The 18355-nt window shown below is 43.6% G+C and overlaps 1 protein-coding gene across 5 annotated transcripts in view; it reads right to left on the bottom strand.

The window, feature by feature from the left end:
• The window catches only part of helz (helicase with zinc finger), a 290186-nt gene that overhangs the window by 135416 nt on the left and 136415 nt on the right, over nucleotides 1-18355 (bottom strand). For all 5 annotated transcript variants that reach the window (XM_072483730.1, XM_072483732.1, XM_072483731.1 and 2 more), the window contains 3 exons: nucleotides 17029-17147; nucleotides 7851-7996; nucleotides 4094-4241 (listed from right to left, as the gene is read on the bottom strand). In XM_072483730.1, the coding sequence (XP_072339831.1) occupies nucleotides 4094-4241; nucleotides 7851-7996; nucleotides 17029-17147 (413 nt within the window). The remainder of the gene's footprint in view (nucleotides 1-4093; nucleotides 4242-7850; nucleotides 7997-17028; nucleotides 17148-18355) is intronic.

The following is an 18355-nucleotide window of genomic DNA, read 5'->3' as shown; positions in this document are numbered from 1 at the left end:
CCAACATTTTTGCGTCCACATTCAGAAGTGATATGGGCCTGTACGACCTACACTCCGTCGGATCCTTATCTTTTTTTAGCAACAGTGAAATCGATGCCTGCCCCAAGGTTTGCGGCAACACCCCCTTCCCTATCGCCTCTTCAAACATCCCCACCACCAGGGGTGCCAACCTATCCTTGAATTTTTTATAATATTCCACCGGAAACCCATCCGGCCCTGCCACCTTCCCCGACTGCATCCTCCCAATCGAATCCTTCATCTCCCGCTCCACTATTGCTCTTTCTAATGTAGCCCTGTCCCCCTCCCCTAGCCTCGGGTACTCCAACCCATCTAGAAATTCCTGCATCTCACGGTCTCCCCCGGGTGGCTCTGGCTTGTACAACCTCTCATAAAACTGTTCAAAAACCTTGTTAATCAGCACTGGAGCCACCACCAACTTCCCTGCCCTATCCCTCACCTGAAGAATTTCCCTTGCCGCGGCCTCCCTCCGGAGTTGACCTGCTAACATACTTATCGCCATGTACATAAACTGCACCCCTTGCTCGTCTCAGTTGGCGCACCACCTTCCTGGGGGGCTGTGTGTGTTAATGGCGACTATGGGTGATCCTCAATTCCTTTTTGTCATTTGTTTGTGTGACCATGCGGGCTAATGTTTGGGGTTTGGTGGGAGGATGGGATCGTTGTTATTGATATGGGGATTGACATATTTGTTACTGATTATTGTTTATTGTTGGTGGGTGTAAATTTGGGAGAAAATGTGAAAAGGAGGAGAATAAAAAAATAATTTAAGAAAAGTATCATCTTGCCAAAAGCCCATTCAAAATGGATTTCTGGATATTGAAATGCTATAAATTCAATTTGAACAAATTTTGATATTGCTTAATTTTTCTGCTGCTCTCAACCAAGGACAGGCCACTCCACATTAAACAGAGCACGTGGGGAAACCAAAACGCAAAGGTTTGAAATTAAATAGCAGCCTTGAAATCATTCCATTAAACAGCATTAGCCTGCTTACAAAGATACAAATTGACATGTACTGAGCAAAAATAAAATCTTTGGGAAATGGTGCGGGTAATGCAAAACACAATAACTATTTCAATGTTTTTCTTCGTGAATTCTTTATTCAAAAAGTAAAGTTCAGTAAAGTAAACCAATGTCGGAGATGCAAAAAGCCCTTTGATGATTCCCACCAGGTGCTGAAGCCAAATATAGAGTCCCAACTGCTGAGACTGGCTAAATCAGTAAACGTCAGGAAGTCCACCTGGGACATTCTGGTTTCAGGTCTGTCAAACTGGGCCAATGTGGACTTGGCTACAATTACTTTTGATTTGATTTTCAGATAGATACCTTTGTGAAATTACAGGAAGGTTGCATGGTCACTGCAGTAGTACATGATAGAATATTTTCTTGCCAAGTCTCATATTAAGACCAAGAGCATGTATGTTGAAGTTATCAGAGGGGCAGAGATGGAACAGAGAAATCTACCGAATAATTCGATCAGTTTGATGCAGCCAATGTACCTGCCTGGTTTTATGCAGGCCACTGCTCGTCTTTGCCCCGCTGGTAGCTGGGATCTTCTGCCAGGTTAGCCCCACAAACTGGTATTTTCTCATTAATTTATTGCCATTATCGTTGAGACAATTCCACCAATCCCCTTTCCAGCAAGTGTGAACTGGGCTAGGTCGATATGGGAACTTCGGCACATGATCTCAGCTGAAACTCTAATGCAGCACAAGAGGCAAGAATGCAATTTGAAAAGACAATGCCCAGAGTCTCAATGGTGATCCTGTCTGCCCAATCCAGCTGATAGTATTCGGAGAATACCATCAAGAGGAGCAGGCAGTTCTCCCTGTGCACTGGCCAGCATTCCCCCCTTCGCATCATTTACAGGCCATTCATGTCATTGCTGACGTAGAATGGCCTTTGCTGTGAGAACAATCACTATAATTGTAGGAAGCACTAAAGACTTTAATAAAATGAAAAGACATGAAATAAATCCAAGTGTGTTTTTTAAATATTTTCTCAGTTCTCTGCAGATGGCTCTACACCTCCACCAAACCTTTTATTTTATTGAAATACATTTGTATCATTAAATATTAGAATATGTTAAACTGCACCCTTTGTGCATTTTAAACACATGATAACTACTTTTATTGTCGCAAATATTTCACTTTTTTCTTCAACATAGCCTAAAGAACGAAGCTCCTTAATTTATGAAACTGCATGATCAATATACTGAAATGGAGAAGTTGCAACATTTTCATGTAGAAGTCAAAAGATGGAGAAAACTAGCAGCAAATACCATTCTGTTGAACATGGTGCAATCATCAGTTCTGAAACAATTGTATTAATGCCCTCGGCCCTCGGGCTACCAATTCTAGCCTTGGAACAATGACAACACAGTCGGAATGCCACAACATCTTTTCTCTCAACTCAAATAGTGATACAAATATTGTGATGAGCTTAACCAATCACTCCCAGCTTCAGCTATTCCATACTGGGTTGCTGAAAGTCGTGTCAAACATTCTTTTAGTGGCTCCGTCTTTCATTTCAGTGCAGCAAGCAGATATTGAAATTATGAAATGATTATATTCCCACAATATTAATACATGAAATGAGGACATTTCACAAAGCTTTTTGCTTAATAGCTTCATCCGTTCATAACACAAACTAATAATGATATAATAATAATCTTTATTGACACAAGCAGGCTTACATTAACACTGCAATGACGTTACTGCGAAAAGTCCCTAGGCGCCACAGTACAGAGGGTGAATTCAGTCTGTCCAATTTACCTAACAGCACTTCTTTCGGGACTTGTGGGAGGAAACTGGAGCACCCAGAGGAAACCCACGCAGACACGAGGAGAACGTGCAGACTCCGCACAGACAGTGACCCAGCGGGGAAACGAGCCTGGGACCCTGGCACTGTGAAGCCAACAGTGCTATCCACTTGTGCTACCGTGCCTGTTCAGTCCCTCGAGCTTGCTCCGCCATTTAGTAAGATGACGGCTAATCTGATGTGACCTTAACTCCACTTCCTGCCTGTCCCCCACAACACTCAAGACTCTTGTCAATCAGAAATCTGCCCAACTCGGCCTGAAAAATATTCAGTAACCTAGCTTCCACTGAGGGGGAGAGAATTCCAAACACTAATGACACCATTGAGAGGGGAAATTCACACTCATCTCAGTCTTAAATGGGAGACCCCTTCATTTTCCAACTGTGTCCCCCAAGTTCTTGATTCCCCCACGAAGGGAAACACCCTCTCAGCATTTATAATGCAAGGTCATGGGAGCTCCCTCAAATGCGTTGGGTAAATCCAACAGTCTGTAATGACTGAGCCACACTCATAAGGATGGTCCTTTACTGAGCTGATCCCAACCAGCAGCAGCAGTGTTAGAATTGTGCTCAGTGAACTTGTGCGCACCCAGGGTGAATGTCAGGCTGGACTGCAATTCCCCATGTCATTTCAGTTTGCTGCCATGCACGAGAGAGAGAGAGAGAGAGAGAGAGAGAGAGAAAGTGAAAAGAAAACTTTTTAAAGTGGAGCACTGTTAATGCAAGCAACACAGCAGCCAGTTTGTGCAGAGCAAACTCCTATGAATAATGGCTAGTTAATATGTTGCATGCACATATGAGGAGTGGCTGCTGGAATAAGATATCAGAGGACTCCCTGAACAAAGAGAATCATAGTGGCGCAAGTTCATACCTCCACAGGGTGGGAGAGAAAACGGAGATTGGAAAATGGTTGAAGTTGAAGCAGGAGAATCACTGTGTGGAACAGTCCTGCTTGTGCAAGAAAAACAATGTATTTCATTTAAAAACTGAAGACAACTCTCAGGATTTTACACCGTGGACAACAACTTGACGAATGGAATACATTATTTATTCCATACAAGTCTCGAACAACCAATTCAGGTTGGGGATTAATTCAACAGGCAACTTCAAAAACACAACCTCCAATAGGCGTGCTTACAAATAACACCATTAATTGCAACACTGCAACGACCCTCAACTTCAAATCAACAGGGTCCATTAATAAAACAATGGGCAATGGACAGAGATATACAAGTTCATTTTGGTTACCTCACCTCTGAATTGTTGTAGAAAGCAGTGCTGTTTTTCTCTTGCACATCTTCTCCTCGAGCGGTGAAGAATGTCAGTGGATAGAAATCTTTGTGTGCTGGCTGTTTTCCACTAGCCATCAGCTTACCCTCATAGAATAATTCAGAAGTGTAACTAAAATAAAATTGAAACGGGGATGTCACTATGCAGAATCTCTGGAATACTAGTGGTCTTCAGTGTGTGTTGATTTAGAATGATTTTTTTGTAACTCATTCAAATCACAAAACCAAAAGAAGATACATTAACCAGTGACCTTCAGTTTAATTTGAATAAAGTTTAGCTTTCCATTCACACGTCTCACTGATTCGCTTTAAAAAGAGAAAATATATTTTTGAACTTTTGATTATTTAGATCCTCTCACAGGAAAAGTAAATGAACACATCAAACTGTGACCCTCAATCAATAAGCATCCTTTCCAAATCAAAGCCCATACCCAAATGTATTTCTCAACTCATTAACATAAAAGAATAAAGCTCATTTTAGACTTCTGTTACTTATGTGAAGTGGTAAATCTGACCAACAGAAACTGGTAAATGCACAACCGAAATACCCGCTCGATCCCCTGTGAAAAGATATTTCAATGCAAATCACATTCTTAGAATGTAGTATCATTGCAATTTGCACTGTTTCTGCAAATATTGCTCAACTTTAACATTATACATTACAGAAGAATTTGCAGAGTCAGATCTCTCAATAGTCACACTCCCAACTCACAGCAAAAAAAATACACCCAAAGATTAATTAAAGTGAACAGTTTAATTATATGGTGTCTTTAATGAGGTAAATATCACAAGGTAATTGATAGTGATGGAGTGGATGCAGAGCAGCAACAGAATTAAATGCAGTGACTGCAAGTGTGGTCGAAGAGATAGGTTTTGATGAGGGAAATCATCAAGATGATAAATTCAAGAGGAGATACAGCAGTGTACACAAATTAACCCAATCCTCAGATTTCAAGCGCAATAGGCAGAAGGATTCAAAGCAGTTATTTTAAATTACAAGCATGGCAGATTCATTTCATGAATTTGTTTAAAAAGTGATATCAGAATGAAGATATATTGTTAATTATTTCTGCAAAACTGCATCTTCACTAGAACTGCATGTTTAGATTGGGCTGTAATGAAAGGTTCATTGCAAGTGTATATTTCAACTGTAATCACATTCAGACATTAATCCAATGCAGTGAAATAAATTTAGTGCTCCATTTATACTGTACTGCACTCCTTAGGCAAAAACTGTTAATTGAACATGCCTCACTTTTACCAGCAGCCATTCTAGAACAACCAATTTTCTACTCTCTTGAAAACTAGCAAAATATCTGGTCAGGCTGATTAAAAATCTAACGGTATTAATCACTGAGGAAGGCACAATATCAATGGAGACGCAAATATAAGACAGTTTGTACAAACTGTCACAGCCTGCCTGTCAATGCATGTGTCCATGGTAGGAATGGTATTGGTAGGAGTGACCACCGCAAAGTCCTTGTGGAGAGGAAGTCTCACCTTCACACTGAGGATACCCTCCATTGTCTTGTGTGGCACTACCATCGTGCTAAATGGTATTCAGAACAATTCCAGCAACTCAAGACTGGGTATCCATGAGGTGGGTCATCAGCAGCAAAATTGTGCTCAGCCACAATCTATAACCTCATGGCCCGGCATATCCCCCACTCCGCCATTACCTCCAAGGATCAATGAAGAGTGCAGGAGGGCGTGCCAGGCGTAGCACCAGGCAGACTGAAAAATGAGGTGTCAACCTGGTGAAGTTACAACACAGGACTACTTGCATGTCAAACAACAGAAGTAGCAAGTAATAGACAGAGCTAAGCAATTCCAATGGATCTGATCTAAGCTCTGCAGTCCTGCCTCATGGTGGTGGACAATTAACAACTCACTAGAAGTGGAGGTTTCACTAATATCCCTATCTTCAATGATGGAGGAGGCCAGCATATCAGTGCAAAAGAAAAGGCTGAAGCATTCACAATAATCTTCAGCCAGAAGTGCCGAGTGTATGATCCATCTCGGTGTCCTTGAGAGGTCCCCTTGCATCACAGGTGCCAGTCTTCAGTCAATTCGATTCATCTCACGTGATGGCCAGAAATGGCTGAAGGCACTGGATACTGCAAAAGCTATGGGCCCTGACGATATTCCGGCAATAGTACTGAAGACTTACTGTCCCCTAGCCAAGCTGTTGCAGTACAGTTACAACATTGGTGTCCACCTGTCAATGTGGAAAATTACCCAGGTATGTCCAGTACACAAAAATCAAGACAAAACCAACCCGGCCAGTTACCACCCTATCAACCTGCTCTCCACCATCAACACAGTGATGGAAGGGGTAATCAACAATGCTATCAAATGTCTCTTGCTTCGCAAAAACCTGCTTACTGATGCTCTAGGTTCCACTAGGGTCACTCAGCCCCTGACCTCATTACAGCCTTGGTTCAAACGGACAAAAGAGCTGAATGTCTGAGGTGAGAGTGACTTCCCTTGACAACAAGGCGGCATTTGACGGAGTATGGCTAAACCGGAGTCAATGGGAATCTGGAGGAAAACGCTTTGCTGGTTGGGGTCATACTTGGCACAAAGGAAGACAGTTGTGGTTGTTGGAGGTCAGTCATCTCAGTCCCAGGACATCACTGCAGGAATTCCATCTTCCTAGGCCCAACCATCTTTAGCTGCTTCATCAATTACCTTCCTTCCAACACAAGGTCAGACGTGGGGATGTTCGCTGATGATTATATAATGTTCAGCACCATTCGCATTTCCTCAGACACTGAAGCAGTCCACATGCAAATGTAGCAAGCCCTGGGCAATATCCAGGTTTAGGTTGACACGTGACAAGTAACATTTATACCACAAAAGCGCCAGACAATGACCATCTACAAGAGAATCAAACCATCGCCTCTTGACCTTCACTGACTCCCCCACTATCAACATCCCGGGGCATTACCCACTTACCAGAAACTGAACTGGATTAGCCAAATATATACTGTGGTTACAAGAGGTCAGAGGCAAGGAATGCTGCAGCAAGTAACTCACCTCCTGACTCCCCAAAGCCTGTCCACCAACTCCTAGGCTCAAGTCAGGAGTGTGATGGAATACTCTCCACTTGCATGGATGAGTACAGCTCCAACAACAAAGAAGCTTGACACCATCAAGGATGAAGCTGCCCACTTGATTGGAACCCTTTCCACAAATATTCACTCCCTCCACCACCAACGCACAGTAGCAGCAGTGTGTACCATCTACGAGATGCATTGCAGTAACTTGCCAAGGTTCCTTGGGCAGCACCTTCCAAACCCACAACCACTACCATCTAGAAGGACACGGTCAGCAGATACAAGGGAACCCCACCACCTGGAGGTTCCCCTCCAAGTCACACCATCCTGACCTGGAAATATAGCGTCATTCCTCCAGTGTCACTGGATCAAAATCCTGGAACTCCCTCCCTAATAGCAATGGATGCACCTACATCACAAAGGAGGCAGTTCACCGCCACCTTTAATTAGGGATGGCCAACCAACACTGGCCAACCAGCGAAGCCCAGATCCCGGAAAATGATTGAACTAAAGTTAATTCCATTCCCTTAGCTTGGTGTGGTAGCTCTAAACAATTAGTGTTTTTAAATGGGGGTACAGACAGAGCAACTCCATCTAACATCACCAGGAACTAGCTCAATTGAGTCACAGAGCAAGAAAATTTGGGAAACTCAAATACCTACTTGATAATAGCTTCATGGGAACGATAGTTCTCACACAGTAGTATTCTGCACGGGAACTCTGCAGGGTAGTGTTCATACAGACGATCTAGCAAAGACACATGAAGATTTCTTTCCCGGGCAAATTCACTGTATACAAAGGGACTGAGCTGGAAACAATACAGCAGAACATTAGCAAAGTACATATTAAAAAGTTAACAAAAAATAGTGTGGAAGGAAAGAACAATTTTATTTTTAGCTTTCTGCTTTTATGTACTTTCCTCCCAGTCTTAAAGTATACCTTTGTTACACATTCACTGTTTAAAGCAGGTAGTGGTTATTGTGCCTGGAGTTTTGAGCCAAAGACATGATAGTACTCAGCAGGGTAACAGACTATGGAGCCCACGGCAGAGCATCAAATGGAGATAATTACATTTTCCAACACTTGGACCCGGCAATGACTAATAAGGAAACAATTAACCCGGTTTTCTTCAAGCATATAATTGTGCAGAGACAGGTGGAAGGTCAGAAGATTGGACAGAATTTAAGGAACAGCAAAGGATGACAAAAAGAATAAGGGAAAAATTAGCATACAAGAGAAAGCTGGCCAGAAATATAAAAACATAGTAAATAAATATTTACAAAATAAAGTTAAAGTGAGCATTGACCCTATAGAAAGTGAGTATGGAGAATTGATAACGGAAAACAGAGGGGGCAGGCGAATTGTTCAGGTATTTTTGCATCAGTCTTCGCCGTAGAGGATGCAAGTAACATCCCAGAAGCTGCTCTCAATCAGGAAACGGAAGGGAGGAAGGAACTCAGGAAAATTACAATCACCAGGTAAGTGGTACTGAGTGAATTGCTGGAGCTGGGGGCTGACAAATGCCTGGGTCCTGATGGACTTCATCCTAGGGTCTTAAAAGAAGTGGCGAGTCAGATACTCGATGCTTGGTTTTCATTTTCCAAAACTTCCTGGGTTCAGGGAAGGTCCCATTAGATTGAAAGATAGCAAACGCAACTCCATTATTCTTAAAGTGGGGGACAGAAAGCAGGAAACTACAGGCCAGTTATCTTAACATCTACCACAGGCAAAATGCCAGAAGCTATTATTAAAGAAGCTACAGCAGGGCAGTTGGTGGTAATCAGGCAGAGTCAACATGGTTTTGTAAAAGGGAAATCTTTCGAACCATCTTATTGGTGTTCTTGGAGGAAATAATATGTGCTGTGGATAAAGGGGAACCAGTGGATGTACTGTACTTAGATTTCCAAAGGCATTTGCTAAAGTGTCACATGCACAGGGCTAAATCGCTGGATTTGAAAGCAGACCAAGGCAGGCCAGCAGCACGGTTCAATTCCCATACCAGCCTCCCCGAACAGGCGCTGGAATGTGGCAACTAGGGGCTTTTCACAGTAACTTCATTTGAAGCCTACTTGTGACAATAAGCGATTTTCATTTCATTTTCATAAAAGGTATTGGAGAAAATAAAAGCTCATGCAATAGAGGATAACATATTGGCATGGATAGAAAATTAGTTCGACAACAGGAAGCAGCAAGGGTGTATAAATGGGTATTTAGCAGATTGGCAAGATGTAAATAGTGGTGTGCCATAGGGATCAGTGCTGGGGCTTCAACATTTACAACTTATAAAAATGAATTGGATAAAGGGGTGGATGGAATGGTTGCCAAACTTGCTGATGCCAAAGATAGGTAGGAAAAGTTGTGAAAAGGACATAAGAAGGCTACAAAGGTATAGATGGGTTAAGAGAGTGGGGCGAAGATCTGGCAAATGGAGTTTAATGTGAGAAAATGGGAAATTGTCAATTTGGGAAGAAAGAATAAAAGGGAAGCATGTTATCGAAATGGTGAGAGATCAGAGTTGTGAGGTGCAAAGGGATCTGGGAGTCTTAATGCATGAATTGCAAAAGGCTAATATGCAAATAAAGCAACTATTAAGGAAAGCTAATAGAATGTTATCATTTATTGTGAGAGAAATGGAATACAAAAGTAGGGAGGTTAGAAAATTATACAGAGCATGAGTGGGACCATATCTGGAACACTGTGTACAGTATTAATCCCCTTATTTAAGGAAGAAGGTAAATGGATTGAAAGCAGTTCAGAGAAGGTTTACCAGACTAATACCTGGAATGGGTGGGTTGTCTTATGAGGAAAGGTTGGACAGGCTGGGCTGAGCTCGAGTTTAGAAGAGTAAGAGGCGACCAGATTAAAACATACAAGATCTTGAGGATTCTTTACAGAATGGGTGTGGAGGGAATGTTTCTTCTTGTGGGAGAATCTAGAACTAAGAGTCAGTATTTAAAACAAAGGTGTCGCCCATTAAAAGCAGAGATGGGCCATAAGCCTGAGGGTCGTTTGTCTTTGGAAAACCCATCCTGAAAAGGGGGTGGAAGCAGAGTCTTCAAAAATTTTTAAGGCCGAAGTGGATCATTTCTTGGAAAGCAGGTTTTGGGGCTGGATGGCATGCATTTTTGTGGTTACTATCAGATCGGCCATGATCTTATTAAATGGCAAAGCAGGTTCAAAGAGCCAAATGGCCTGCTCCTTGTTCGTATGGGAGATGAGACTCAATGTGCAAACTGCTATTATAACATTTAGAAAATTAAACGCATTCAGAGCTGATGACAAGATCTATTTTTCTACCATGGACGCAAGTTACTTTTAATGAAAAAAACTGCAAAGGAAATGGGTACAGAAGAACATACTTTCTGCCAAGTGGGTTTCAATCAACTTAACAAGTAGCAAAATGTGCAGTCACTTCGGTGCTATTCTTCCATTGGGATGGATCAAAAATACTTGTCACTGAGAATTCCAGACTCTTCTGTATTCTATATAATAGTCAATCAAAGGAGACTACAGTAGTCATTTTTCTGTCTATACTTACTTCAAAAACGTTTGACTGCAAAAGTGGCATTAAAAAAAATAGTGAATGGAAACTGGCACCTTGGATTATCACGGTGGAAGAAATTCACACAACACTAAATGCCATGCTAGCTGATAAATGATTCTAATTGCTGGGAGAGAAAATCAGAAACATTATAATATGGACCGCAATCTTTGGCTGCAAATGTTAATTTTCATAAAGGAGCTCTCTAAGTCATGATGGTAAGAGAAATAAGAGCAAACCTGATTGGCTAAGGCATCACTATATCCTGTGAAAAATCATCACTCATTTCATTGCTGACGCAGTCTCCAACCATGCAACCTAGAGAGCATGTGGGTGGGACTTCCGGGTGCGGCGATGACCAGCTGAGTCGCACGCTTCGGCAGCTCCCGGTGAAACGGACTTTTGGGCTCTTGATAGGAGCCCCAACGGCAATTTTGACGGCTAAAAACACTGTGCGGTAAACCAGAAGGGAATCCCCCCTGGATACGGATGAAAAAAGGAGGAGAAAGTGGCCGGATTGCAGTGGATCCTTTAGAACAGCAGCAAGGAAGGCAAGCAAAAACCAAGATGGCGTCGGAAGGTGGCAGTTTAACATGGGGCCCTGAACAACAAGAGTTCTTGAAATGCTGTGTGGAAGAGCTCAAAAAGGAAATGAAGAAAGAGCTGTTGGCCCCGATACTACAGGCGATCGAAGGGCTAAAGGAGGAACAAAAGACCCAGGAGCGGGAGCTTTGGGTCGTGAAGGCAAAGGCAGCCGAGAATGAGGACGACATACAGGGCCTGGTGGTGAAGACGGAGACGCATGAGGCACATCAGAAACGATGTGTGGAAAGGTTGGAGGCACTGGAGAACAACGCAAGGAGGAACAACCGGAGGATTCTTGGTCTTCCTGAAGGTGCGGAGGGAGCGGACGTCGGGGCATATGTGAGCACGATGCTGCACTCGGTAATGGGAGCGGAGGCCCCGGCGGGTCCGTTGGAGGTGGAGGGAGCATACCGAGTGATGGCGCGAGGACCGAGAGCAGGAGAAATTCCCAGAGCCACAGTGGTGAGATTCCTCCGTTTTAAGGATAGAGAAATGGTCCTTAGATGGGCAAAGAAAACTCGGAGCAGTAAATGGGAGAACGCGGTGATCCGCGTTTATCAAGACTGGAGTGCGGAGGTGGCGAGAAGGAGGGCGAGCTTTAATCGGGCCAAGGCGGTGCTTCATAAAAAGATGATAAAATTTGGAATGCTGCAACCGGCGAGACTGTGGGTCACATATCGAGGGAGGCACCACTACTTTGAGACGGCGGATGAAGCGTTGACTTTTATTGTGGAAGAAAAACTGGAATGAGCGGGCTATTAAAAAGAACGTTTGAACAAAGTGGTGGGGCGAATGTGGGTGGCGAAGAGGGGGGTTAAAAAGGGGGGAAAGAGGAGTTTTATGTACTAATCCTGCGATGTGGTAACTTTTCTCTCTTCCACAGGTGGTGATGGGGGGAGGAGGGGAGGTGGAGGAGATGGGGCGTTGGCCATTGGGGGCGGGGCCAAGGGAGAAGCGCGGGCTTGGTTCCCGCGCTATGATAATCATGGCGGGAATAGAGAAGCAGGAAGGAGGGGGCGTCGCACGGTGCGAGCCGAGGTCACGGGGGGAAGCCGAGGTCTGGGAGCGCTGACCGAGAAATATGGGTTGCCCCAAGGGAATGCATTCAGGTATATGCAACTGAGGGCTTTTGCGAGGCAACAGGTGAGGGAATTCCCGCAGCTCCCGACACAAGAGGTGCAGGACAGAGTGATCTCAAAGACATGGGTGGGGGGTGGTAAGGTGTCAGATATATATAGGGAAATGAGGGACGAAGGGGAGACTATGGTAGATGAACTAAAAGGGAAATGGGAAGAAGAGCTGGGGGAGGAGATCGAGGAGGGGCTGTGGGCAGATGCCCTAAGCAGGGTAAACTCGTCGTCCTCGTGTGCCAGGCTAAGCCTGATTCAGTTTAAGGTATTACACAGGGCGCATATGACTGGAGCACGGCTCAGTAGATTTTTTGGGGTGGAGGATAGGTGTGCGAGGTGCTCGAGAAGCCCAGCGAATCATACCCATATGTTTTGGTCATGCTCGGCACTACAGGGGTTTTGGATGGGGGTGACAAAGGTGCTTTCAAAAGTAGTGGGGGTCCGGGTCGAACCAAGCTGGGGGTTGGCTATATTTGGGGTTGCACAAGAGCCGGGAGTGCAGGAGGCGAGAGGGGCCGATGTTTTGGCCTTTGCGTCCCTAGTAGCCCAGCGCAGGATATTGTTAATGTGGAAAGAAGCCAAGCCCCCGGGGGTGGAGACCTGGATAAAGGACATGGCAGGGTTTATAAAGCTAGAGCGGATTAAGTTCGTTCTAAGGGGGTCGGCTCAAGGGTTCACCAGGCGGTAGCAACCGTTCGTCGAATACCTCGCAGAAAGATAGATGGAATGGAAAAAAGAAGGCAGCAGCAGCAGCCCAGGATCCGGGGGGGGGGGGGGGGGGGGGGAAGAGGAGGAACCAGAAGGACTCTCAGGGTTGTTAATATATACTGTATAATATGTATAGGTCGTTGCTACAGATAATTATATATTGGACTGTTAAATTATATTTTTGGAGAGTGTTACTTGTGATAAGGCAGTTGCCAATTAGGGTTAGTTTTCATTTTTGTTGTTATTTATTATTTATTCTTTTTTTTTTTTGTTTGTTTATAAAATAGGTCATTGTTATTTGTGTTGTTATAATATTGTGTAAAGGATGCACAATGTACTGTGTTGGTTGACCAAAAATTTTCAATAAAATATTTATTTTAAAAAAAAAAGAGAGCATGTGGGTGAGTGGATGATCACAAGCATCTCCAAAGCTGATGTCATTCTTGGCCTTTAGTAATTAATAGACTTACTTTATCTTTAACTCAAGGAAAACTGGTCAAATTATCTTTTTTTGAAACATAACTATTGGGTCAGGGTAAAAGGGTGTCCGCAAAAATGGGTTCATTTTTAGATTAAATATTGTGCGACCAACAGAAGGGGTTAAATAAAGACAGGGGAGCCAGTTGGACGGTGAAAAATTGAGGGATTGCGCCCAGGTCAACAACTTTGCGGAACCTCACCTGGGGTGGGTCGCAACATATTAAAATCAGCAAAAATAGTTCAGAATATTCAAGCTGTAAACGGTACCAGATGGTTGGGCTACCAGGAATTATTCTTGAGAAACTGAAAGCACGAGTACAGCACATTTGGAGAAAACAGGTGCATAAACAATTTGGATTTCAGAAAGTTATTTTAAATTAAAGTTTCTCAAGTTCAAAAACTGCGAAATTCCACGAAGGGACAGAAAGTACAGACGAAAGTCTCAAACATTTTTGAAATTTAACTGAAACTTTTTGCTGCTTTTCCGAAACTCTTTCCACTTTACCGTTTGGTGAAGTCTTCTATGACGACACATAACTCCAAATAAATGTTTCAGCAGTTCAGTTTGATTATACATTTCCTGAAATTAAGTTTTCAATTCACGAACAAGAAAATAAGCATTGCTGAAAAACAGAACGTTCTCATAGCTTTGTGTCTTGCTCTCATCAAACAAAGACGACAGAAAGGACATTGAGTCTTTTTCAAACAAATCAAATTAGGTGACTGCATTCTCTTGATTCATTCCCCAGGGCAAAGCCTTGGCCAATTAGAGTCAACCTGCCTGGCTTGAACATAGAAAATAGGAGCAGAAGTAGGCCATTCAAGCCTGCTCCGCCATTCAACATGAACATGTCTGATCCTTTATCTCAACACCATACTCCCCCCGACACCTTTAGAGTCTAGAAATCGGTCTATTTTCTGCTTAACAAGATTTGGTGATTTGAGCTCCACAGCTTTCTGTGGTAGAAAATTCCACAGGTTCACCACCTTCTTTTCTTTTAAATAAATTTTGAGTACCTAATTATTTTTTTTCCCAATTAAGGGGCAATTTAGCGTGGCCAATCCACCTATCCTGCACATCTTTGGGTTGTGGGGGCAAAAACCCATGCAAAGACAGAGAAGAATGTGCAAACTCCACACAGACAGCGACCCAGAGCCAGGATTCGAACCCGGGTCCTCGGCGCCGTAGGCAGCAGTGCTAACCACTGTGCCATGTGCCGCCCTGGTTCACCACCTTCTGAGTGAAGAAATTTCTCATCTCTGTCCTTAATGGCCTACCCCATATACAGAGACTGCGAACCTTTGTTCGAGATCCCCCTAGCCAGAGGCATCATCCTTGCATGCCGTCTGTCCAGCCCGGTCAGAATTTAATACATTTCAATTAGATCCCGTCTCATTCTTCTAAATTTAAACTCTGCTTGGCAGTAAGTCAGTCAGTCATCAGTTAACTGGTGCCTCGCCATGGCAAAGCCTCCACCAATCAGCTCTCTTCTCTTGCAGTATAAATCGCTGTGCCCATTACATTTGATATTCTTGCGAATTGTTCTGATGAGTGCACGACGAAAATCTTCGAGGAAGTGTCTTTTTTCAGCAATACTCAACTTTTATACAAAACGTCTGTCAATAACAAATTGAGACAGCAAACACGATCTCATGGCCTGACTTGTTCAATACATTACAGCAATGGTAACCCATAATCAGATTTATCAACAGAATCCATAGAAAATGTTTATTTATTTATTTTTTTTTTTTTTTAAATCACAGCCTTTTTGCTGTTGCTGTATTTGTAACCTGCAGCATGTCAATGGTGCATTTGAAAAGACAGTCTGGTGATGTACAAGTAATAGAAAGCAGTTTTACAACCGTAATGACCTATAGCAGGCACCTCAACTCCTAGAGATAAGTAATAAAAGCTGGCCTAACCAGCGACACCCACATCCCATAAATTAATTTTTAAAAAGAAATAAATAAATGAGGGAAAAGGAGAGAAAAAAAAAAGAGATCACAATACTGGATGACGGTCCTTCAGTCCATTTGATCTTATTCTTTCAAAAGGACATGTCTTTTTCTTCCAATCAAGCACAGGTTGGGTGCCTGATCACAGAACGGGAAAATAAATAGACATTCAGGTCACTCCGTTAGAGATCAACTTGGGTAAAAGCAGAGAGCAGGGTGCTTCCCTAACTTCCTTCATAACAGAGCAACTGTTGTATGTATGTTTGGGTGGAGGAGGAGGATGACAACGACTAATGAGGGGGAAAGGCAGATGCCCAATCCTTTCTTCCTACACCCTCTCCACTCAGAAAAGGAAAAACGCTTGAAGACCCCTGTCACACACCAAGCTGGCAAGCCAGAAATCCCTGTAAACCTAACAGATGGTCAGGAAGTAGAGCTGGCAAAAATTGCATTTATCAATTTCACAAAGGCAACATTCTTGGACATGTATAATCAATGCAGAAACTGGCTCAGAAATGCCACGCACTTCTGAGCATGTCCCAAATAAGTCTTTGTTGAGAAATTCCTGGCAGGCTTGTATTTCTGGCAACAAATGCATCCAACTATCCAGAGTTGCCAACTTCAAACTTCATAATGGTTTTGCCACATCTGTCCAAAATCTGCAGTTGCGATTTCTTTAGAAAGATCTTTCTATCTTTCAAATTTCGATTTAAAGGGCACTGGTGCCCAATTATCACTGGAATAATGAGTGTTATCCGGCAACAGGAACCATTTTCTCCAGCCATTTTCCTTTTTCGTGTAAAAACAGTTACTGTGATACCAGACAAAAGGGGTGATTTCAGAGCCAAGTTGTCTGGACATACTGTTTTAAAACAGAAACCCCTGGCAATGTTATGGAGGATAAGGTCAGCAAAATTTGCTTTTAGAAGAAACCCAATTGTCAATTTAAAAAGGAAATCAAACAGACCGTTGTGCTGCCAATATCCGGATATGCGCAACTGAACCCAAGCGAGTTCAACTGCAGCTTCTTAAAAGGAAGATTCTGGGATTGTGGTGGCAGGGAGCAAGGGAAGTTTTGGGTCAGCAAAAAGATTACATCGAAAGAATAAGCCATTCAAAGAATATAAAACCTAGATGGGCACAAAGAATGTTTGGCTTTTAAGACAGAGCCTGTTGCAAACAAAACAGACTACTGCAATCATGCTATTCATTACTTTGAAAGAGCAGCAAAAGGAAGATGAATCCCAACAGCATCCTCCAAAACCTCGCAGCAAAAAACCGAGATGAAATACCGTGTGACATTCTCTCCATCACAGAAATAAAAACATAAATGCCAACAAGTCCGCAATCATTTAGTGACTCAAGAATTAACAAACAAGCGGATAATTCACACCCTGGTACAGGCTAATGAAGTTCAAACTTCATCCCTAGGTCACTTACCTGCATGTGATCGCCTGCTAAAACAATCCTCGTGTGTCTACTAGCTAGTGCCAAAGGCATGATGGTCTCACACTCCATTGCTTGAGCAGCTTCATCCAACAGAATATGAGTGAATAAACCTGTTGATAATCAGACAGTATGTGAAAAGTTAATTGTCAGTATAAAATCTGGAATTAAACGTTTTTACTGAATGTAATATTCTACTTGAGGTTGGCCAACACATGGGGCTGGATTCTCCATTATTGGGTTTATGTCCCCCGGCTGGCGTCAAAACAGTGGAGTTTTACTCCTGAAAATCCTGGAAAGAAGGGACATGTGTTCATAGCCCTGCAGGGGGTAGAAGGGACCCGGAGTAAATCTCGCAGCTTTTGCTGTAGGCACGGGCCCCCGCACTTCCGGGTCAGAGGCCGCGCATGCGCACAGCGGTGACCTCCAGTGGCCGGATCGTGCTCCATGGGTCGGACCATGGAGCTGGACCCAAAAGACTCCCCCGATCGGCCCCGCGCCCAACCCTCAACCCCCGCACAATCATTCCCCGGCAGCCTATCAGAAACGCCCCCCCCCCGATCGGCCCGCCCCCGACCAGGGCAGCCGCAGGCTAAGTCCGCAGCCGCCATGCGAGTATCCCAACGGGGAATACCAGGTTAGTTTCACACCGTCAGCAACTCAGCCGGTCAGGGTCGGAGCAGGCCTCTAGCTATGACCCCCGGCGTACTCCCTGGTGACGCCACTTTTCGGTGCCCAGAGAATCACCGAACCGGCGCCGGGCCCGATTTAATCATCAAATTGGATTCTCTGCCCCGGCGCCAGCCGCGATTTTGCCGTTGGGGTGCGGAGAACCCAGCCCATGGAATTTGAGCATCATCCATTTTATTTATTTTTTTTAAACTGGCATTTTCTCTAATTTCATTATACATCACCTGGGGTAGTAGGCAACCTGCTTTCAATCTCCACCAATTGCACTATTAAGCAAAAATGTTGGACTTGGAAGTTGGACAAACAGCACAGGAGAAATCACGAATGCAGAAGTCCACATCCCACCATTCTATTCAGCAGCACATTAATGTCCCAAATCAAATTGGTATCACACTAATTTATATTCCTTGCTGGTCAAGCTCCAATCCACAAAGCCACTCCATCCTCCTCAAAAGGCATAAAAACGCCTCCGGTTTATTCTGTAAACTGTCGCACAAGTATGTCCAGGACAATTTTTAAAATTTGTTTAAGGGATGTTTGTATCGCTGGCTAGGCCAGCATTTATTGCCCATCCCCAATTGTCTTAGAGAAGGTAGTGGTGTGCTGCCTTCTTGAACTGCTGCAGTCCATG

The sequence above is a fragment of the Scyliorhinus torazame genome, chromosome 18, assembly GCF_047496885.1.
Source record: "Scyliorhinus torazame isolate Kashiwa2021f chromosome 18, sScyTor2.1, whole genome shotgun sequence".
NCBI classification, from domain to species: domain Eukaryota; kingdom Metazoa; phylum Chordata; class Chondrichthyes; order Carcharhiniformes; family Scyliorhinidae; genus Scyliorhinus; species Scyliorhinus torazame.
The sequence above is the reverse complement of the archived record's forward strand: the minus strand, read 5'-3'. Positions and strand labels throughout refer to the sequence as shown.